The sequence below is a fragment of the Mustela nivalis genome (assembly GCF_964662115.1).
Source record: "Mustela nivalis genome assembly, chromosome: 10".
Lineage (NCBI taxonomy): Eukaryota > Metazoa > Chordata > Mammalia > Carnivora > Mustelidae > Mustela > Mustela nivalis.
Window position 1 is genome coordinate 108156918 of NC_139029.1, and position 23106 is coordinate 108180023.

The 23106-nt window shown below is 43.7% G+C and overlaps 1 protein-coding gene across 1 annotated transcript; it reads right to left on the reverse strand.

The window, feature by feature from the left end:
* Nucleotides 1–1234: 1234 nt before the first annotated feature.
* On the reverse strand, nucleotides 1235–2973 carry LOC309842008 (cornifin-A-like). Its single transcript, XM_082685815.1, has 2 exons — nucleotides 2913–2973; nucleotides 1235–1871 (listed from the first exon to the last, which is right to left on the reverse strand). Exon 2 carries the CDS (start codon nucleotides 1850–1852, stop codon nucleotides 1535–1537), a length of 318 nt encoding a protein of 105 aa, XP_082541941.1. The 5' UTR covers nucleotides 1853–1871; nucleotides 2913–2973; the 3' UTR covers nucleotides 1235–1534.
* Between the last annotated feature and the right edge of the window lie 20133 nt (nucleotides 2974–23106).

Here is a 23106-nt window from a genome sequence, read left to right on the forward strand (position 1 = left end):
TCACCTGTTGCTGCCTCACATCTGCCTGCTGTTATTTTATAAGTTTTAGAGTTCATTCCCCAGTAACCACTGCAGGCCCTGTGGAAATCCTGTTGATCTCTCAGCTTCCAGACTTTTTGTTGGTTACCAGCAAAGTCAAGAAGACATGACTATCTTCTTGAAGGAGAGAGCAGATAGTGGGAATCTGAAGGACTGAGCTCTAAATATGGCTTAGAAATATTTCTGGGTGGTCTTGATGAATTATCTTACCTTTTCTGGGAAAGGATATCATTTTTAGCTGGAAGCTGAATAGGATTGCTAGTGTTTTAAAGTGTCCTTTCACCCTAATGTTTTGCCTGGTGATGACCTGTTCATCACCTTAATTTCATGCTGTCTTATCTGCATTAAACAGTCTTCCTTCTGAAACCTACCCAACTTTTCTTTTTCTTCTTTGATGTATTTATTTTGATGTTCTCTTTGGAGAGGTACCCTGTATATGTGGGGAAGGAGGCTGGGGAAAGAGGGAGGCATAAGTGAGCAGGGAGAGGTGTGTGCGTGCTTTGGCGTCAATGCATATTTCCATGAGTGTTTGTTTACATGAAAAGGGGTGAAGATCACCCCCTTAGGCTCCTAGGAAGGCACTGTGGATTTTACACTCCTTTGTACTGCTATAGCATAGGGGACTCAGTGAAAGATAAACACAGACTAGTGTGATCAAATCAGCATGTATGTGTGTGTGGGTGTCATGTGATTTGTGGTGTTAGTGTGTGGAGAAGTCTGTGAGTGCATGTGTGTGTGTGTGTGTGTGTGTGTGTGTGTGTGTGTATCTGTGTCTATGAGTGATTCAGGGTTTGGCTCCATGTGTTGGGCCACCAGCAAGGGAAGATGCAGGAATAATCATATTGGAATTTTTACAAGCACTATTTCTTTGGGATAAAAAATAATAATAAAGAAATAAACCAAACAGAAAAAGGGCAACTTGGGGTCCAGGATTGAGTCAGAGATGTTTGAGACAGGTACCATCTATACTCAGATAAGACTCAATCAGGTGCAAAAGAAACCCTGCTCTAGCTAAGGCTGCCCAAAGTAACAGGCTCTGGGTGTCCTTGACCCATTGCCAGCGCCAAACCCCCCACCACACACACACACACACACATGCACCCATGCTCCCAGTGCCTGTGCCAGGCCCTTTACTGCTTCCTGATGAGAGAACAATGAAAAAGCTGAGTCCGCCAATGACAAGCACAGCCAGCTATGGAGTTAAAAGTGATTTAATGGGGACAGGGCAGAAAAGATCCACTTGATCCCCAGGCCTCTCTTTGGGTAAGCCCTAAGCAGTTAAAAGAGTAGCTCGCCAGTGAGACTCTTAGCTTCATTCAGAGGCTCAGAGCACTGCAGAGCAATGGGAGGGAAATCTTTGTAGAGGATGTGAAGAGGGAGGGTATGACTCAGGGTGACAGCATGCTAATTGTAAGTAAGACACAGAAGCAGAATGGGAGAGGGGATTCAGCATTCGGTGTTTGGCTCCCCAGGGCTTGCTTGACTGTGGACCCCATTACTTCTGCTTGGTCTTCTGCTGAGCTGGTGCTGGAGTGACCGTTGAGGGACATGGCTCAGGAACATTGGGATGGCAGGGTTCAGGAACTTTGGGATGGCAGGGCTCTGAAGCTTTGGGGTGGCAGGGCTCTGGAGCCTTGGGGTGGCAGGGCTCTGGAGCCTTGGTGTGGCTGGGCTCTGGAACCTTGGTGTGGCATGGCTCCTTGGTTTTGGGGGCACATGGTTCCTGGGGTGGAGGCTGGCAGGGCTGTTTCACCTGCTGCTGCTGAGGCTGGGGGGGAGGGGTACAGGGCTGCTTCTGCTGGTGGGAACTCATGCTTCACAGGAGGCTGGACCTACACAAAGAACAGATAATATGACCAGGGATTATCTAGGATGGAAGGCAGTTCAATGCCAAATGTTTCTTTACAGCCACTCACCTCCTCTGGCTGACCACCCCTACACACACTTGAAAAGTAAAATATGCTTTGATAATTTCTGGGCCCGTTCAGGAGGAGGAATTAAAGTCAATTTGTTCAGCTCCATTTCAGTGGGGCTTATTCCCCAGCAACCTTTCTTCCCCAGGCATGTCATAGCTCTCATTGACAAGTATCCAGGACCATACTGAGGTCTTTTGGAAAATGACGTTATAGAAACAACAAGTCTATCCACCCTCAGGACCGTGCAGCCCACCTATGGCTTACAAAAATGCCTCTGTGAATCTCAGCTCCTGTGATCTCACTCTGCCTTTGCTTATACTGTCTGCTCTGAAGTACTCTCCTTCCCATTTCTGCTTATTCAAATATGCCTCCACTGTAGCTCACATCTTGCATGATCAGCAGGAGATACTGGACATGGTTCCCCCAAATAGTCCTTGCCTATCTCTCTGTTCCCATATCAATCACTATCTGCTTTGCATTTCATCTGTGTATGAGCATGCATTATCTTCCCTGATAGGCTGTGAGCTTGCTGAATGAGATCCATAACGGTCTGATTTACCCAAAATACCTAACACGGTGCCTGAAACATAACAAGTGCATAGTAGCAATTTAAAAATTAACATTTTTATTAAATGTCATAAACAGAGAAAATAGTTGTGTTGTTGAAAGTGCCCAGGCCTGAGAGTCCTAGTCACAACCCTGCCACTAACTCACTGTTGATACTTGTATAAACCTGTCCCCACCCTGGTCCCCAGTTCCACAGCTGTTCATTAAAGTGGCAGACTTACCTGCCACTAATTCCCCTCACACCCAAACTGTGCTTTAATCTAAAATGCCCAGTGTTGTGTCTCTAATTAATATCCTCATCAGCCCTCTTACACATGTTTACCTTTGTCCAGTTTCTAATAATGAAAACAGCAAACGTGAATTTCAAATTGGTTCCAATCAGAGACTTACCTGTACACCGAGAATGGGGTGTCTGGTGGCTCTGGTCTTATGTGAAGTCAGCGGGCAGCTGGCTTTTTATAGGATGAATGAGCCCTGCCTCAAGGAAACAGAATCACCCCAGGCCCCCTCTGTTTTCATTCCTTACCCATCAAACATGAGTCACCCTACTCCCCTCAATTACCAGTTGGATCAGCTTTTATGATGAAAACCACCCACTTGATATTTTTTGGCACTGGCTGTGTGACGATGATGTCACCAATGTCTAATTTCTAGTGCCACCCTCCCCCTTAGACTAGGCATAGGGCTTGTGTTGGGGAAGGTGTGAGCCACAGGTTTCCTGAAGGGATTAATGAGTTAAACTTGGAGGAATATCTGAGTCCTTGCTCTCTCTTCTCTTGAGGGTATTGTTACTCTTGTTTTGTAGGTTAAAATACATTTGGGCACATTAACAAGTAGGAGAGGTGTATAGAGGACCTGAGATGGGCAACAGTTGTCTGCCTATAAAGGTAGATGTTAGAGGTCATCAAGTGACTGATTAGACTTCTTGTCTGGGGATCCAATCCATTTCCTCCATCTTCTCCTAACTCCACTGAACTGTTCACATTCAGATTACTTAATTAACCACCCCCCAACTCCACCCTGCCCTGACTGGTTGTTAATCTGGGTAAACCTGCTTTGCCCTCACCAACCACACCTTCACCCCTTTCCTACTTCAGAAATTTTCAAGGGCTAATTCCTTTTTTGGGATAACATGTCCCTCCACTCCACCCAGCCTTCTTGCTCTAGCCCTTCCTTCCTAATCCAACTATATACTACCTACACACCTCTGAAAAACCTGGAAAACTTCTATTTCAGTCCCTTGCCCAAGCCCATCCATGGACCCCCATGTTGAGCCCACTCCCAACCCTTCCTTGGCCACTTCCAGTCCCAGCCCTGAGTCCTGGAGGTCTTGTTGACTGCAGTGTTTTCATCCTCTCTTGCCTCTGTATCTCCTAGGGCTCTAAGCATCAGAGCCATGCCTGCTCAAAAAAGTAGCACTTGCATGGTGATATTTGTTTCCACATTCATTCAACATTAAGAGAGGCCCCAGTACATGCCAGGCATGTTTCATTCTGGGAGCTATCTAAGTGTAAAGGCCACTTCCCTCAACAGACTGGAAACTACCTAGCACCAGAGCCACATCCTACTTAAAAGTCACTAGTTTAATGGCTCTCAGAGTGCCTCAGTCCATACTCTTCATGTAACGGCTGAGGAATTTGAGGCTTTGAAGAGGTGAAATAACTCCCTCAAGGTCAAATAACAATCCCTGTGAAAAAATGAAGTTTACAGGGAAACCCTATGTCCTTCTTTTTTTAACGCCTCCCTACTCTTAATGCCCATAGAAGAAATTAAGCCAAGGCAGGAAAATAATGACAGGTGGAAAGAGGAACTCAGACTTCCTGGCTTGCAGTTGGGTCCGCTCAGTCCCGGGAGAGCTTTGTATGATGGGCAAAGTTAGAAGAAAAAAGCCTTCCCTTTTGGGTCAATCCTTAATCTTTGCTAAGATGAATCTTCTTAGGTAGGAATAAAGCCACTTAATGCTTCAAGTGGCCTTGGGATTAACAGTAAGTATTTCCATCTCTGTTGAAAGTAGGAGGGCCATAAATTAGCATAGGTGGAAATAAGAGACTCTTTCAGCATATCATCATCCACTGGACCAGAGTCTGAGAAGGGAAAGGAAAGGCTAAAATGCCTATTTTGAGCCAGAGTTGCTTTTACTTTGGAGGAAGCCCCAGGATGACACAGTGACAGAGTTCCTTGATTAGTAATGACACTGAGATTGGCAGGAGGTGAGCAGCCTCCAAAGCTCCTGCCCAGGTAGGTCTTCCCTCCATGATGGTCTGATCCTCAAGATTCTCCTTGTCAGAGACTTTTCTTTCCTGAGAACGTAAGAACAGGGATCCCCTGAGTCTTTATAAACCAGTAACTTCTTGTGATCAACATAACATGAAACTGAAGTCACTGGTTCAGTGATGTCCTCAAAACACATGTTACTAGGTGTGGCCTTTGGAAAATCCAAATCATGTTTAGAACCCAGGTGTGTGGATAGCTCCTCCTCCTCATTCCCCTCCCCTGGCCTCAAACATACTCCTAAGTGTTTGTGGAGCACATGTTGGCTTCAGCTGGGTCACCTCCTGTGAACTCAAGTCCTGGATCAGCCTCTCCCTCTGTGCTTATGGCCATTAGCTCATCTACATCCTCACATGGTGCCTGGTGGGTAGTAGCTGCTCAGCAAGCTGGCAATTATTGAATGATTGACTAACTGACTGAATGGATGAATGAATGAATGAATGAATGAATGGCACTATTTGTAAAGAGAGGCCCAGAGTTCCTCATCTTTTGGGGTGAGCTGGGAAGAAGAGGAAGGGCTCAACAAAGGACAGATGGCACTGCCTTCCCCCCACACACTGTCAGTCGGTCTAGTCACCACCTCCCTCTGGGCTGATGCCAATGTCATAACCATGATTGAGCTCCAAGCCTTCTCACTCTGTCTCTCTTCCAGGCTTGGATTGTTCCTTCTCTTTGCCTGAACATGCCCTAACAAAAGGAGCTGCAGGAAGAACCTGCTACTTTACGTGGTAGGATTCTTAGCTGGAGGATCCTACTTCCTGCTCCTCTGTCCTGTATAGTCACCCAGCTTGCCTTTCGGCTCTGAAGGATCTAAACCCAGCTCTGCAGGTGGAGTACCCTGTGCCCTCCCAGGGCCCTGGCTGTAGATTCAAAGGAATTTCCCTGTCACCTGACACCCTGCCCTGGCTGGAATTTCCCGCCTTCCTTGACCTGCGTTCCCTTGGTTCCACCCAGTGCTGCTCTGGCTCTGGCCTCTGGAACTTTCCATGACTCCCAACATTATTCTTGTTTCTTCATCTGAGGCTCACTCAGTGGTAGGTGTTAAGTCTGTTCTCTCTTTCAGAGAAGCTCCTTTTCACTATCCGTGTGGGGTTAGTGGGTGAATCTGACCCCACAAATATCCCACATTAAGAAAGGAGGGAAATGGGATGTCTTAAAATGGGAAGTACATCTCCTATGATTTCATAGGAGCCCCTCTTTAGCACACAGGAAGCTAATGCTTTTCACATGTCAAAACCTGGCTCCCCTCTGGACCAGCTGCAAGAATGTCCTTCAGTTTAGTGTGTGCCTCTGGCTCACCATGCATTTGCAGAGTGGGGAAGGTGGTAGCCCTGAGTTCTTCAGTGATCAGGCTCTTCCCTGCTTACATCACCCCCTCCTGTGCTTCCCCGAGACCCAAAGCAAGCACAGACTGTCATGTAGAATTGGAATTCTAGTCATTTTATCAAGGGAGCCATGTTTAAAATACGCTAACACACTGAAGCAAGCAATAGTAATATGCCCTCCCCCAGTCAGCTTGAGGAGCTATGGATCTGAGAGAAGTGGCTCATTTCTGGCTATGATGATTTTAAAGAAGTCTCCATAGCATATGGGGCCTTCCATCTGAAAAAGGAGGGTGAAATAAGGGGAAGAGAAACCAGATACCAAGCATTTTGAAGCCTCTTGAACACTTGGGTCCTACAGGCAGAAGATGTGAAGTTTTCAGAGATGGATGCCAAAGTGGAGACGGACAGTAGTCCTAGCACCGGAGAGCCTCTCCCCTTGTCATGGTCCTGGTCCCAGATAGGGGAAAGGACATCTGGGGAGGGAAGGGACTCATCCCAGGCCTCATAGCTGGTTTAGCAATAGAATCAGGCCACAGCCTGGGATGCCCAATTGCCTCTCCAAACCAGTGTCTCTCTAAGAACAGAGCATATCCCCCTCAGCTTCCCTTTTTTCCCCTCTCAGTCCCTCAATGAAGGGATAAAAAGTTACATCTGGCTTTTCTTGCTTAGGGCAGGTAGAAAAGAAAAGACCTAGGATTATCTAACCTTTTGCCCTTTGTTGCTCCTGTCTTCTTTTTTTATAAGATTTAATTTATTTATTTGTCAGAGAAGAGAGAGAGAGAAAGAGAGAGAGAGAGAGAGAGAGAGAGAGAGAAAGCAGGGGGAATGGCAGGCAGAGGGAGAAGCAGGCTCCCTGTTGAGCAAAGAGCCCAACGTGAGACTCAATCTGGGGACTCTGGGATTATGACCTGAACCAAAATCAGAAGCTTAACCAACTGAGCCACCTGGACATTCCAGGATAATCCCATCTTTAAAATGGGAATATTAATGTGTACTTTGCAATAGTGTTGTAAAGTTGAAATGGAATGATGCTTCAAACTCTCTTAGGAAGAATGGACTAAAACTGTGTTCTGCTTCTTTTTCTCATTCTTTCCTTTCTTCCCACTAGAAATCAAAGGAAAACTTCTTCCTGTTGTCTGTGTGTTTCCCTTTTTCTTCTCTGTGTGTGTGTGTGTGTGTGTGTGTGTGTGTGTGTGTGTGTGGACCCAGGTGCAGGGTACCCCTTGCCAGTGGAGCACCATGCGAGAGCTTTCCAATTGTTTTATCTCCCCCTTGTTTTTTTCCACTAAAATTTTAAGTGTATATATTGTCTGATTGCACAGTTCATGCATTATATAAGCTGGGGTGAAGGGGGTGGCTAAAGGTGTTGGAGATCATGCAGTGGCCTAGACATGCCCTAGACAAGGAAATTGAGGCAGAAAAACATTAAGAAGCTCTCCCAGAGGTCAAAAGGTAGGAGATACCAGGATATAGTCCCTTAACAATTCTGCCATATGGCTTTTCAACACTAGTTGGTCATTCTATAAGCTGTTCTCAGGCCAAACACCAACTGGAACCTGATGTTCTTGCATAGCTGAACTGATCAATTGCCATCTCTTGTCAATTTGAGATAATTTCCTTATGATGCACGAGTAAGTAAAACCATATGATAATTGACTCTCTCTGTTTGACTTATTTCACTCAGCATAATCTCCTCCAGTCCCATCCATGTTGATAATTACTTGTGGAGATTAAGGAATAACACGGAGGACATGGGGAGAAGGAGAGGAGAATGGAGATGGGGGAAATTGGAGGGGGAGATGAACCATGAGAAACTGTGGACTCTAAGAAACTAACTGAGGGTTTTGGAGAGGAGAGGGGTGGGGGATTGGGTGAGCCTGGTGGTGGGTATTATGGAGGCCATATATTGCATGGAGCACTGGGTATGATGCATAAACAGTGAATCTTGGAAGACTGAAAAAAAATAAAGCTTAATTTTTTTTTTATAAAAAAGGACTCTATTTGAGATAATTTCTCTGGGTATGGATGATCAAAGACACAGATGCTTTCTTGCTTAGCGAAATAAGTCAAGCAGAGAAAGACAACTATCATATGATCTCCCTGATATGAGGAAGTGGTGATGCAACATGGGGGCTTGAGGGAATCAAGTTTTAAAATGGAACCTTGGATGGTTCAGACTAATGTCCTAGGTATGCTACATGCCCATCTTGCCTTGCCATCTTTCATTGTTGAAGGGACACAATGACAACTTCATGGCTTAATATTTTCTGCACAGAGTTCAAACCCCATTGGAGTTGACTGCTGTTTGTAGTTGCTGGCTCCTCTTCCATTTGTTCAGCTATGCCTGCTTTGTTCCCCATGCACTTCCCAAACAAAGCACCTCCTGTTTGCAGAGTATATATGGAGATCTATACCAATAGGTCAGAGAAAATAAAAATTCTGGCTTCAAATTCTGACTCTGCTCCTAACTAGGTATTTGTGGATGATATTGGGAACATTTCTTAATAATAATAGCTCCAGTTTGATTGGTACTTACAGGGTTTTGGCTTAGGCACTTGACATCAATCCTCACAATAGCAGTGCTAGGACCAAGTTATTCAATCTATTCTACAGATGTAAAGCTGAAGCAAAAAGAATAAGGCATCTGTCACGTTTACATGGCAAATAAGTGGCAGGGACAAGATACACTGAGGCCTTTATGAATCTTAGTTGATCTTACCTGTAAGTTAGGAATGATAATATTTACCTCCAGAGCTGCTATTAGATGAGATTACATATGCAAAGCAACTCCTTTAATGACTACAACATAGTAGATGGATACTAGCTATCAGGTGTGTTTCTTCCCCCTAGGGTCTGAAGTAAATTCATTATTGGAAACTCATCTCCAGTGATTTAGAACATACTATAATTTTTTTGGTTTTGAAGTAGTCAGTTAGCCATTTATCAAACACATATTTTCTGACCCACAACCAAATGTCAAGTATGAAGTCCCATCCTTTATGAAGTCTGGTGGACAAATAAACATCCTTCTGGTGTTCAGGACCCAATACCCATTGGTGAAACGTGTTTCCCCAACTGATCTAAGCATAAGAATTATGCTTATTAAAAGTACCACTATCATTTTTTTAATCTTAAAGGCATGGAAATAACAAGGGAAGGCCTGGGGATCTGTGTTTCAAATAACGGGGAACACTAGGTTCTCAACCCAATGGCTTTTCTCCCTTGATTACAATGGACGTCATCTGGTATTAAAAAAAAAAAAAAAACAATGTCCCTATCTGAGCTACCCTTAGTTCTAACCAGTGGATTTTTAACAAGTCCTCCGACACTGCCCATTTTCTCTAACAGAATAAGTGAACTCCTGTTCTCTGGAACCAGAGAGCTCCAGTACCCTGAATGCCTCTTTGTGGAAAGGAGGTGAGGGGAGTACTGGGCACATATGGATGTTGATGCAACTAGATGCTGATAGATATGGGTATTTAGCCTGAGGTCACTGGGAGCCTTGGGAAGCAATTATGCCCCATCTAAAGAAGGCTAAGTACTTCCACACACACTTCAACCCAACCCTCTCTCCAAATAATCATCAAAGGACAGGCTCTGGTTGGCTTGGCTGGGCAGGTCCTAGAGCCAGTGGCTTGGAGTCAGTCAGTAGACTGTCCCATGTCACCTGTCTAGAGACCATCATGCCCATGGTATGGAGACTTTATGCTGGTGTAGGAGGGAGGCAAAGCTATAAGTATCACTCACTTCTCAAAAGTTCTCATTCTACCATTTTTTTTAAACAAAGACCTACATCAGTCTCCATTTTTACTAACCAAAAGAAATTGGAAGAATATTGTCATGTTTATGAAAAAAGGGAAAAAGGTGAAAACAGTGTTAAGCTTTTGTTAAAGTATTAAGTCCTTATAGAGGCAGTGCACACTCTGAGTAGCCCTGCCAAGCTCATTGCCTGGGAATGCACTCAGTGTCTCATCATCCAGCCACCAGGATCTGAAGTACATTAACTATTGGCAAGTCATCTGCAGTGACTCAGAACATTCCATAATTTTCTTGTGAAAAATTCTTGTGGGATATTAAAGTTCTTGCAAAACTGTGTCCATGAGTATCTGTGTTCCATCTCCCTTTAGTTTATGCATCCTTTAGCAAGATGTGTCCTAAGGTATCAGAAAAGCCTAAGAGAGGATATTTTCCTGGGTCTGGGAATGCTAAAAAAACAAAAATCCCATATTAAATTAGTGGCCATTGCTTCTTTGCTTCATACCATTTCAGTTTACTAAAGTTTTCACAGGAGTATTTTACTTTTGGGTGGTAGGGGAAACTTGTACTTCTAGCCATTCTAAGTTTTTAGCTCAGAAACTTTAAAAAATAAAAGGAAAGACTAAAAAGATTAAAAAAAAAACATTTACTAATATGTGCAGTGCACATCTCCAGGGAGAAACTTAAGACAAAGAATAAGCCAAATAACCTCAGGACTGTGGGTTGTATAGCTTCTTCAACAAAGAACAATGCATTTGTAGAGAAATGACAGGATAGGCTTCCCAGGGCACCAAACTGTGGGAAGGCAAATATCTAAGAGGGAACTAAAGAGGAATGTTTGTTTGCAGATTCCTCTGATGCCCTCTCTGGTCTCATTGGAGTCTGTCTCCAGTAGAAGGAGAATTTATAGCCTGCCTCCTGCAGAAAATGGGTGACTTTTTCTGTGTTTGCTATGTCCCAATTGTCTCCAGCTCAAAATTATTCTTAGGCCAAAGAGGCATATTGGGGGGATCAAATGGGACATTGTACTGAGGTGGAGAGATTTTCTGGGCAAACAGAATGATAAGAAGTTGGAATAGAGCAAAGAAAGAGTGGTGAGCTTCCTCCCCTACTGCCACATTTAGAGGTTTTCTAAGTATACTTTCCTTTCCTCATAAGAACAGAAATCCTATTTCAATCTCAATGATTTGTTGAGGATGGGGTTTGAAGACAGAATGGGGTGGAAAATCAGTCAAGAATAGTGAGAAAATTCATTGACCAGTCAGTATAGAAACATTGTCTGAGTACTTTTAAAATTCACTTTGAAAACATTTGGAAGTGCAATATTAAATAGGAAAATACACACAACTCAATGAATTTTCATAAAGTGGCCACACCCATCTATCTAGCACACAGAGATAACCACAGAATGTGACTATGTCCAGAGACCTTCTTCAACTCACCTGCCAGTCTTCTGACCATGCATCAGTGGGGTTATTCTTTATGTTCTCTTACTGTCTTTCTTTTCCACAGGGATATGTTTGTGAGGGGAGTCTGTGTCTAATTTCATAAAATGAATTAAGGACTTGAATGTAAGATCTGAAATCATAAAACTCCTCAGAGAAAACATGGGGAGTAAGCTCCTTGACATTGCTGTTGGCAACAATTTTTTAAATCTGACACCAAAAGCATAGGCAACAAAGTAAAAAATAAATGAGTGAGGCTATATCAGACTAAAAGACATCAGCACAACAATGGGAGCCATCAACAAAATAAAAAGTCAACCCACTGAATAGGAGAGGATATTTACAAATCATGTATCTGATAAGTGATAATATCCAAAATATAAAAAGAAGTCATATAATTTAATAGCAAAAACAATTTGATTGCAAAATGGGAAGATATGAATAGATATTTTTCCAAAGAAGACATCCAGGTGGCCAACAGGCACATGAAAAGATTCTCAACATAATTAATCATCAGGACATGCAAGTCAAACCACAATGAGATATCACCTCATACCTGTTAGAAAAACTATTATTGAAAAGACAATGGATGCCTGGGTGGCTCAGTCGGTTAAGCATCTGCCTTCAGCCCCGGTTCTTGATCCCAGGATCCCGGGATTGAGTCCCACATTGGGCTCCTTGTTCAGCGGGGAGCCTGTTTCTCTCTCTGCCTCTGCCTTCCACTCTGCCTGCTTGTGCTCTGTGTCTGTCTCTCTCTCTCTCTGACAATTAAATAAAATCTTAAAAAAAAAAAAGACAACACAAAAAATAGTGTTGGCAAGTATGTAAAGAAAAGGAAAACATTTGCACCCTGTTGGTAGGAATGGAAACTAGTGCAGCCAATGTGGAAATTGGGGGTTTCCTCAAAATGGGAAAATGAGAAAGGTAGAATGGGGTGGGGAGATGAGTGAAGGGAGTCAAAAGGAAAAAGAAGAAGGGGAAATTTTCTTGTGCAGGGAATGGGTTCTCACATATTCACAGAGAATTACGGCTTTGTCTTTGGCCATTGGTGTGGAAGGCATGGATGTGTCTCCTTCCCCACCGAGCTGATAACCTGAGACTCAGACTGCAGTAGAGGAACTCCTTGTTTCAGTAGTTCCTGTCCCACACATTAGCTGCTCTATGCACGTCTGCTAACCCTGGACCCTAAGTGTCTGTGGGAGGACTCACCAGAGCCTTCAGGAAGGCATTAAAAACCAACACAACCAACCCACACAATTATCTGGTTGGCGCTTAGAAGGAAAGAGCCAGGCTAGGGGTCTGCCAAGATATACCAGCCTGACAGGAGTTCAAAATATAAAGATTGGGACTCAGAGCACTGTCAGAGTACTCTCTGGGTTAGAAACATTCCCTTCTGAATCTTAACTCTTTTTACCACACTTTGACATTCCTGGTTAATGCCTGCACCCACTGTGTTAAGTAATTACTACTTGGAAATATCAGCCATGAATGGTAACTTTAAAGGGACACAGAGAATGTGGTTATTAATTCCTTTTTAGTCCAGTGTGTGAAATGAAGCAATTTATTATTTCCCTTGCCTGTGGTGGCAGCTAGAATTCCATGAGCAAATCAAAAAGAAAGAATAAAGCTCAAGTGAGAAATTCTGGCTGTGTGTGTTGACTGTTCCTGCCCACCCAGGACCTTGCTTTTACAGCTCATCTCTTTACATACAGAGAAAACAGCTTCTTTCTAATATAAGTAGCCAGTCTTGCACCAGAGTGAGGAAGCCAGCTGTAAAAATAGGACTACTTTTATAAGGCACATAAAATCCAACTGACAAGGCCAGTTGTAAAACTGCACATACTCTCTACATGACTATCCCTGCAACAACCTTTCCCTATGTAAGGGAATGACTGTGACTCCAGAGCAGACTGAAACTCAGGATAGATATTTTTGGGAGAGCTCTGGAAAACCAGCATGGCAGAGTGGAGAATCAAACTCATAGTGGAATTTGCAAAATATTAGATGGCTGAGTGATTGTGAATTAATGAATAAATGAATGGAAAACACATAAATATATGAAAAAGTCATTTGCACATATTCATAGATGAGCTTTGAGGTACTTTAACATCATGTATATATGTTAGTTCTTCTTTTGAGAATGACAACTTCCAAGAGACCAAAACCACATTTGTCAGTTGGCCTAGGGGCCTCTAATGGTAGGAGCTAAACTGTTCTTCCCTTTGCCCTTTTGTAGATAAGATTGCTTAGAAAGGGTCTCTTAGACTCTTGTCAAATAGCCCCTGCACTTTCTGTCTCTCCTTTAAGTAAGATGTGTCAGGATCTGACCTTACCCCATCATTAATTACACGAGCCATGATGCCCATGAGGATATATTCCCCGCACATATGTGTTTGCACACTCATTTCCCCAAAATGCCCCTCTGAACCAATGAATGGATCATAGACGGGGAGTAAGACACCATGATACAAAGCACAGTTTTATTAGGGGGGAAAGTAAATGAAAAAAGTGCATGGTAGGGGAGTTGGAGGTAGCAGTAAGACAAAAGCTGCGCCTCAGCTTCTGGAGTCCCCACTTCTCAGAGTAGAACCTCAGAAGAAGTTCAGATGCTTCCCTTGCTTTGGGAGCATGGATGGGGCCCTAGTTGTGGCCAGGCAGGAAGCTGGAAAGGATAAGGCTTCCTTATATCTACTTGGGAGAAAAATCAGGGTGGGAAAAGCTAAATGGGGAGAAATCCTGACAATGTTTCACTGGACCCCCGGCAGGAGGTGGTGGGAGAGGAAGGCAGCTCTTGGGTATGGAGGGAAGAGGAACAGGAGGAAGAGAAGGCTCCATATGGTAGCCTGAATGTCAGGCAGGCAGTCTTCCCTTACTTCTGTTTATTCTTGGGGGCTTGCTGGGCCACAGGACACTTGTGCTGGGTGATGATCGCTGTGCCTTGGATGGGCATTGTTTCTTGGGCTGCAGAGCACATGGATCCTTGGTTTGTGGTGCACATGTTTCTTGACATCTGATAGCAGGTGACTGACAGGGCTGCTTCACCTGCTGCTGCTGCTGGGCCTTCCAGGGCAGGCCTTGCCTCAGCTGCTGCCACTGAGAAGACATTGTCACAAGAACAGGGAGGCCTGAAAGAAACCCAGGCAATGGACACCGTGAAAAGGGCTCCTTCTGCCACCCACCTCTTCTGACACCTAGAGCAGTTTTCTTACAATGGCCAAGGACATGACAAGTGAATGATAGCCTCAAATTGGTCAATGGATTGATTCACAGACGCCCATTGTGATCCTCTCCCTTTCATTTTTCTGCTCTGCTATTCTGATTTCCTATCTTACTTCATCCTCCCATAGACTCCTGCCTTAACTAAATACATAATTGATTTCTCAGAATTCCCAGAAAACAAGGTGAGGTGTTAAGTTGAGGATTAAAAGGTAATGCAAATATTTTATAAGATTGAGGCATGAAGTCTTGGTTGACTTGCATTGGGTCTACGATGTCAACTGGCCACCTTGAGTAGTGTGGATGGTGCTGGCAAGGATGGGAGCGCATGTGGTAGAGGCCAGGAGCAGTCCCTGTTCTAGAGGGAAGTGTCGTGATACATAAGTGTTGGGGAAAAAGCCTGTTCCAAGATTTCAGAGGTCTGAGTTGTAGTCCCCACTCCATGGCTGACCCGCCTTCAGATGCTAAGGCTAGTAATTTATTGTAGCCATAGGATAGAGGTTCTAGCCCTCCATGAAGAATTGGGGAACTAAACGTCGCATAGACCGCTAGGGGTCTGGGACAAGAGAAGGATGTTACAAGAAGTCGCCTTGTTCAGAGTAGGAGCACTGGGTCAAGAAGGCACAAGCCATGAATTCTAAAATGAAACCAGCCGCACACTGGCCAGGTGTACTTGTGGACAATCTGCCTTTTCTGAACATCTATGACCTTATTTGGAAGATGCTGACCTGGAAAGGTCTCTGAGGTCTTCCCAGTTCCAGTATGTATCTCTGGTTTTGTTTGTAAGCAGCCTTCCTCTCTTCTAAATTCATGATTATAAAGGGAAGCATAGGTTTTGGGTGGTCATCATGATAGTGAGGCATGGGAACACCACAGTGTAAAATGCAATATATAACATACCTGCTTCTGCAAACCTAAAAGCAGTGGTTGAAAAGGCTTGCTCATAAGGCTGAAAAGGTAGCTTTTTAAGAATGAGAACATTTGGAGGAAACTCAGAATTGCTACAACACACTCCAGTTCCAATTTTAAATATCTCCCCTCAATGAGCAAAATCCTCTTGCCAGGGAGTGAGACCCAGAATCAGGTAATTAGCCATACCCAGCAATGGTGAGGGATGGAGACTGAATTTCCTAAGTAACAATTAGCGTGACATTTCTTTAATTGTAATAAGGTTTAAGTCACTTCTCTGATTACCCAAGAATAGGACAGGAGCCTGCCAAGTGTCTGGAGACTGTTGGAGAAGGAGGAAGGGCCTCTCAGGTCTCAGCAGGAGGAATTCATTCCCACTTACCAGAGGCTCAAGCAGGACTCCAGGAAAGAAGGCTGAACACAGTTGGACGGCAGCCTCTGCTGGAAACCTTACAAGGTCTCCAGCCAATCTCAGGCACTTGGCATGGTTCTGATTACTTCCTTCCAGGGAATTCCTCACCCACTTCTCCCACATGCACTTCCTTCAGGGACTTGCTTTACTGGCCTGTTTTTTTTTTTTTTTTAATTCATTTATTTATTTTCAGCATAACAGTATTCATTATTTTTTCACCACACCCAGTGCTCCATGCAATCCTTGCCCTCTATAATACCCACCACCTGGTACCCCAACCTCCCACCCCCCCGTCACTTCAAACCCCTCAGATTGTTTTTCAGAGTCCATAGTCTCTCATAATTCACCTCCCCTTCCAATTTACCCTAACTCCCAACTCCTAACTCCCCATGTCCTCCATGCTATTTGTTATGTTCCATAAATAAGTGAAACCATATGATAATTGACTCTCTCTGCTTGACTTATTTCACTCAGCATCATCTATTCCAGTCCCATCCATGTTGCTACAAAAGTTGGGTATTCATCCTTTCTGATGGAGGCATAATACTCCATAGTGTATATGGACCACATCTTCCTTATCCATTCGTCCGTTGAAGGGCATCTTGGTTCTTTCCACAGTTTGGCGACCATGGCCATTGCTGCTATAGACGTTGGGGTACAGATGGCCTTTCTTTTCACGACATCTATACCTTTGGGGTAAATACCCAGGAGTGCAATGGCAGGGGAATAGGGAAGTTCTATTTTTAATTTCTTGAGGAATCTCCACACTGTTCTCCAAAGAGGCTGCACCAACTTGCATTCCCACCAACAGTGTAAGAGGTTCCCCTTTCTCCACATCTCCTCCAACACATGTTGTTTCCTGTCTTGTGAATTTTGTACTGGCCTGTATTGATGGAAAACACCCCCAGAGATTCCAGCCTTCTGGGTCCCTATCTAGCTCAGTGGACTTCACCTACCTCAGGTGTTTGCTCAAACTCAAGGACTCAAAATCTTTAAAAAATAGAACAAATCTGAGGTGCTTTTCACTGACTTTGAGTTGTAAAAACAATTGAAGAAATAGGAGGAAGAGAGAAAATATGGATTTGAGCCACTTCTGGTAAAAATAATGAGAATCCCTTCCCTGCTCTTATTTCCATTTGTTGAGCACTAAGATCTGGCACTGCCCTGAGCACTGTCTAGTGCTGAGATTACTCTTCACACCCACCGTCCCACTGTAAATTTGTAGCTCCCACAAGGCAAGTGTCATTGTTACCATTTTGTAGATGAGGAAAGTGAGGCTGGGAAAGATCATGTGGCTAACACACAGCAGAAATGGGACTGGGACTCAGGTCTGGATAATTCAGGGGATCCAAACATCAGATGGAGAAGTCAAAAGTCTCCTCACAGACCCACAGCAAATATCATCCTCAATGGGAAAAAGCTTGCAGCCTTCCCATTGAGATCAGGAACAAGATAAGGATGCCCACTCTCACCACTCTTGTTCAACATAGTATTAGAAGTCCTAGCAACAGCAATCAGACAACAAAGAGAAATAAAAGGTATCCAAATTGGCAATGAAGAAGTCAAACTCTCTCTCTTCGCAGATGACATGATTCTTTTATGGAAAACCCAAAAGACTCCACTCCCAAACTACTAGATATCATACAGCATTTCAGCAACGTGACAGGATACAAAGTCAATGTCCAGAAATCAGTGGCTTTCTTATTCACTAACAATGAAAATACAGAAAGGGAAATTAGAGAATCGATTCCACTTACTATAGCACCAAGAACCATAAGATACCTAGGAAAACACCTAACCAAAGAGGTAAAGGATCTGTACTTGAGGAACTACAGAAAACTCATGAAGGAAATTGAAGAAGACACAAAAATATGGAAGAGCATTCCATGCTTTTGGACTGGAAGAATAAACTTTGTTAAAATGTCTATACTGCCTAGAGCAATCTATACTTTTAATGCCATTCTGATAAAAATTCCACCAGTATTCTTCAACGAGCTGGAGCAAATAATTCAGAAATTTGTATGGAATCAGAAGAGACCCTGAATCGCTAAGGAAATGTTGAAAAACAAAAATAAAACTGGGGGCATCACGTTGCCTGATTTCAAGCTTTATTACAAAGCTGTGGTCACCAAGACAGCATGGTACTGGCATAAAAACAGACACATAGACCATAGAGTGCCCAGATATGGACCCTCAACTCTATGGTCAATTAATCTTCGACAAAACAGGAAAAAATATACAGTGGAAAAAAGACAGTCTCTTCAATAAATGGTGCTGGGAAAACTGGACAGCTATATGTAGAAGAATGAAATTCGACCATTCTCTTACACTGTACACAAAGATAAACTCAAAATGGATAAAAGACCTCAACGTGAGAGAGGAATCCATCAGAATCCTAGAGGAGAACATAAGCAGTAATCTCTTCGATATCAGCCACAACAACTTCTTTCAAGATATGTCTCCAAAGGCAAAGGAAACAAAAGTGAAAATAAACTTTTGGGACTTCATCGAAATCAAAAGCTTCTGCATAGAAAAGGAAACAGTCAAGAAAACAAAGAGGCAACCCACGGAATGGGAGAAGATATTTGCAAATGACAGTACAGACAAAAGGTTGATATCCAGGATCTATAATGAACTCCTCAAACTCAACACACATAAAACTGGCAATCATATAAAAAAAATGGGCAGAAGATATGAACAGAAACTTCTCCGATGAAGACATACAAATGGTTATCAGACACATGAAAAACTGTTCATCATCACTAGCCCTCTGGGAGATTTAAATTAAAACCACATTGAGATATCACCTTACACGAGTTAGAATGGCCAAAATTAACAAGACAGGAAATAACATGTGTTGGAGGGGATGTGGAGAAAGGGGAACCCTCTTACACTGTTGGTGGGAATGCAGGTTGGTGCAGCCTCTTTGGAGAACAGTGTGGAGATTCCTCAAGAAATTAAAAATAGAACTTCCCTATTCCCCTGCCATTGCACTCCTGGGTATTTACCCCCAAAATATAGATGTCGTGAAAAGAAAGGCCATCTGTACCCCAATGTTTATAGCAGCAATGGCCACAGTCGCCAAACTGTGGAAAGAACCAAGATGCCCTTCAACGGACGAATGGATAAGGAAGATGTGGTCCATATACACTATGGAGTATTATGCCTCCATCAGAAAGGATGAATACCCAACTTTTGTAGCAACATGGACGGGACTGGAAGAGATGATGTTGAGTGAAATAACTCAAGCAGAGAGAGTCAATTATCATATGGTTTCACTTATTTGTGGAGCATAACAAATAGCATGGACGACAAGGGGTGTTAGAGAGGAGAAGGGAGTTGGGGTAAATTGGAAGGGGAGGTGAATCATGAGAGACTATGAACTCTGAAAAACAATCTGAGGGGTTTGAAGTGGTGGGCGGGTGGGACGTTGGGGTACCAGGTGGTGGGTATTATAGAGGGCACGGATTGCAAGGAGCACTGGGTGTGGTGAAAAAATAGTGAATATTGTTATGCTGAAAAAAATTAATTAATAATAAAAAAGAATATAACATTCTAAAGAAGTAAAGTAACATTCTGGGTTCTAGATTCCACGTTTTGCCTTCCACTTTTGCCACCTCCACGCCTCTCTTCCTGGCTCCCACTCCACTCTGCTTGTCTAGGTGCAAGACCTCCAGAAGGGAAAGAGACAGCAATACAGAGTTGGCATGGCATTCTCATGTGCCTGCACCTGGAAGGCATCAGTGTATGTGTGCTACCTATAAATGGAGCAATGACGCCCTCCTTTCATCAGGCACACACACAGCTTCTCCGTGGACTCCTCATTTTCCCCAATCTGCTCTCTGGCCTCCTGCTTGGTTCATAACCAACTCCTGCTTAGTTCTGGGAGCTCTTTCTAGTTATGCAACTGAGTGTATAGAACAACTATCATTGTATCACAGTGTATGTGTATCACACTGTCATCTCTGAGGATGCTCCACGAGTGGCTGGGATAGACAGCCAGACATAGCTGGCCTTAAAAAAGCTGTGAGCTCTAGGTCCTGTTTATGTATGTGAGCAGTCAACCTCATAGCGTCCAAAACAAGTTTCCTGAAACCCTGGAACTCAACTTTTCCATTAGCCATGTTATCTCCATTTTACAGAGAGGGAAACTGAGTCTTGGTCCAGGGTCACACAGTGGCTCATGCGGAATGCAGGGCTAGATCACAGAGCTCCTGACTTACAGATCTTGTCAGTCAGCTGAAGTGCCTGAACTACGAGGCGGCTTCTGGCAAAGGCTCTGTTAAAGACAGAACTAGGAAGCTGGTTCTCTCCCTCTTCCTGTCCGACCTCTTTTCTTTCCTCCTTGGCTCTCAGTGTCATCCTTCCCATGAGCCTGTTTCCTCTCTCCCCTAACAGACCCCAACCAGTCCCTTGCCACCACACTGCTAGGCCTAGGTGCAGTTTGATTAGCTGCTCAACTTAGAGACACTTCCATATAAAAGTTTTCACAATAGTCTATGAAGAAAGCTAATTGTATAATAAATTTATAAATAAGAAAGCTGGCTCCAATGGTGGATGAATCTTAAATCTAGAAAATAGGGTTGTCCCAAGTCTCTTACATCTAAAATGGTTGATTTCCAGACACCCTGGCTGGCTAGGGAGTGGATCATTCTTTCAAAGGAGGAGGGAGGCTTGCTGGCACCCTCAAACCAGCCTATACAAGCAACTGTCTAGGGAAGGTGTGCCCTGAGAAACTCAGTGGACCAGGGACTCCACTCCCGCCATCCAGTCTGGCCTTGGCTCTGTCACCTGGCAAGTTCTGAGTCCTGCATCTGCTCTTTCATCCTCAAAGGCCATGTTGGACTCCAACCAGGAAGCCAGGTTCTGCAACTTGCCTCCCCAGGGAGCAGACACCTGAGAACAGGTGTGTGCCATGACTCCATCAGGGAGGGGAAGGCACAGGCAAGACTCATTTCTGAAGGTGAGTCAAGGCTTGAGAAAACCCAAACCCACCCTGTGGACAAACAGTGAGATGACTGGGACAGAGAGACCTGATCCTGGGAGAGGACCCTCTCAGAGACACTGCTAATCACTTAGCTATCAATCCAAACACATTTCTACCAGGGTACTTTTGGGGAAAGAAGGATTGTTGATGGCTCCATCTGGACAAAAATAGAACATATTTATTATGCTATCTGTAAGGAGGAAGCAAGAAAAGGAAAAAAAAAAAAAAAAAAAAGAAGAGCTCTAGTTTACTCATGAGAGGACTTTATAATGGGAGGACTGTGCTTGGCAGGGAGGACCGCGGAGTTTGGGCCTGCCAGCATTCCTGTATTTCAGCTGCCTGTTCAGTGAAATGAACATTTAAAACTGAGCAAATTACATTTCATTAAAGAAAATCATAATCATGTCATACGTGTTTTGTCTAGAGTTCTGGTACATACTTAACCAGCAGTCACTGTTCAGGACATTTCTGTTTGGAATTCCTTTCTCCATTAATTAGTTGATGATCTGTCAACAAAAATTTCAGAACATGCTTCTTAGAGAGACTTTGTGACCTTTATAAATGTGGGAAATCCATTTGCAGCATGGATTAGTTCAGCCTCTAATTTTTCTATTTGCAGATAAGATGCTCAGTTACTGGTGTTGGGTATTGCGTGAAGTAATATTGAAATCAGTCCTATGGAGAGAGAAGAGGGAAAGGATAAGGCTCCAGAAATATGTGATCCAGTTATCTCCCCTTCCACCCCTCCTTGCTTTATTTCTCTAAGATCCCCAACAGTTCTAGGAGTTTGATAAAGGTGTAAAAGTAGTCCTGGATGGTGAGAGTCTGGTTCTGACACAACATCTGCACACTGTCACCTGAAGAAGCTGAAGGCTGTCTGTGGAAGAGGAGAGGTGTGTGGGAAAAGTGCACACCTCTGGAAAGATGGCCAGGGTTAGCCTCTTGGAAGTTGAGTGGAGCTGAAGCACTGGTCACCCTGTCCTTGGACATGACATGGTGTGGTTAGAGGCAAGAGAAGGAGCCAAGAGGGTTAAGAAACTGCTCTATTGATACTCACCCATTACTGGCTGTGAGGTCTTAGACATGGCCCTTAATGTTTCCCAGATTCGATTTTCCTGTTTTCCAATATAAGGAGTTTGGCTACAACTCCCTCAAGGGCCCCAGGGAGCCTCCATTCTATAAATGTATGGGTTTGGGAAAGTCTGGGAAGGCAGCTGAGTTCCTCCTTGGGGGACTAATCATGAGTGGAGTACACTGATGCTGTATTTGGACTCAGATGAAGAGTGCTGTCTTGATCAGAGGCATCTACTGGGGGAGGGATAAGTGACCAAGGGATACAGGCAGGTAATCCTAGTTAGCCTGAAGCAGGGGGAGAGATGTTAACACTTATGTGTAAGAATGGCTAATAGACTTGAGGAAGGAGAGAGGGTATGAACTGTTCAAAAATCCTGTACAAGCTGACACCACGTATAATTCCTACCTTGGCTCCCAGCTTCCCTTAACTCAGCCCCAGACAAGGCTATTGCTGTTGCCAAAACTCACCTCATGCTTTCTTGCCTCAAATCATTTGATCTGTAATGACACACCATTTTCAAGTCTCCTAATGAAACTCAAGGTAATCTTTAGGCAGGATTTTAAATATTACTTTCTCTGTGACTGCTTTCCTAAATCTTTCCTCTTCTGCTCAGCACTCACATCTTTTTATTTATATGTACCATGATCACTTTTTATGTAATATTTCAACTTGAAGATGTCTAAATTATATACTAATCTCAGCATCACATGTACATTCTCTGATGGAAAGAGCTGTTTCACTCTCATCATATATCCATGTGTTTATCATCTATCCCCTGTACTAGCCAAATGCATGTTATACCCACTCTATGAATGTGGAAAAATGAATGTTTTATCAATTAATGAGTTCAACTGAATGATAAACCCACTGTTAGACATTTTGGCTTAACAGTCAGAGTCAATGAAGTCTCAAGATGCTTTATGAACTAGTCCTTCTTTTCAAGGTCAGGTTGATGCCTGCCTTCTCTAAGTAGCTCTTTCTGTTTATCCAAGCATATGCATTATCTTTGAAGACCTGTGCTGACATCACCCACACCTGCAAGAGGTCCAGGTACCTATGGGTGCATGTGTGTGTGTGTGTGTGTGTGTGTGTGTGTATCACTTCTACTCTGGTAAGAACTGGTGTTGGCCAGTGGGTACACTATCTAGTTCGTGAGTGGGTGGTCCAATTACTAAAGGATGCTGTTGA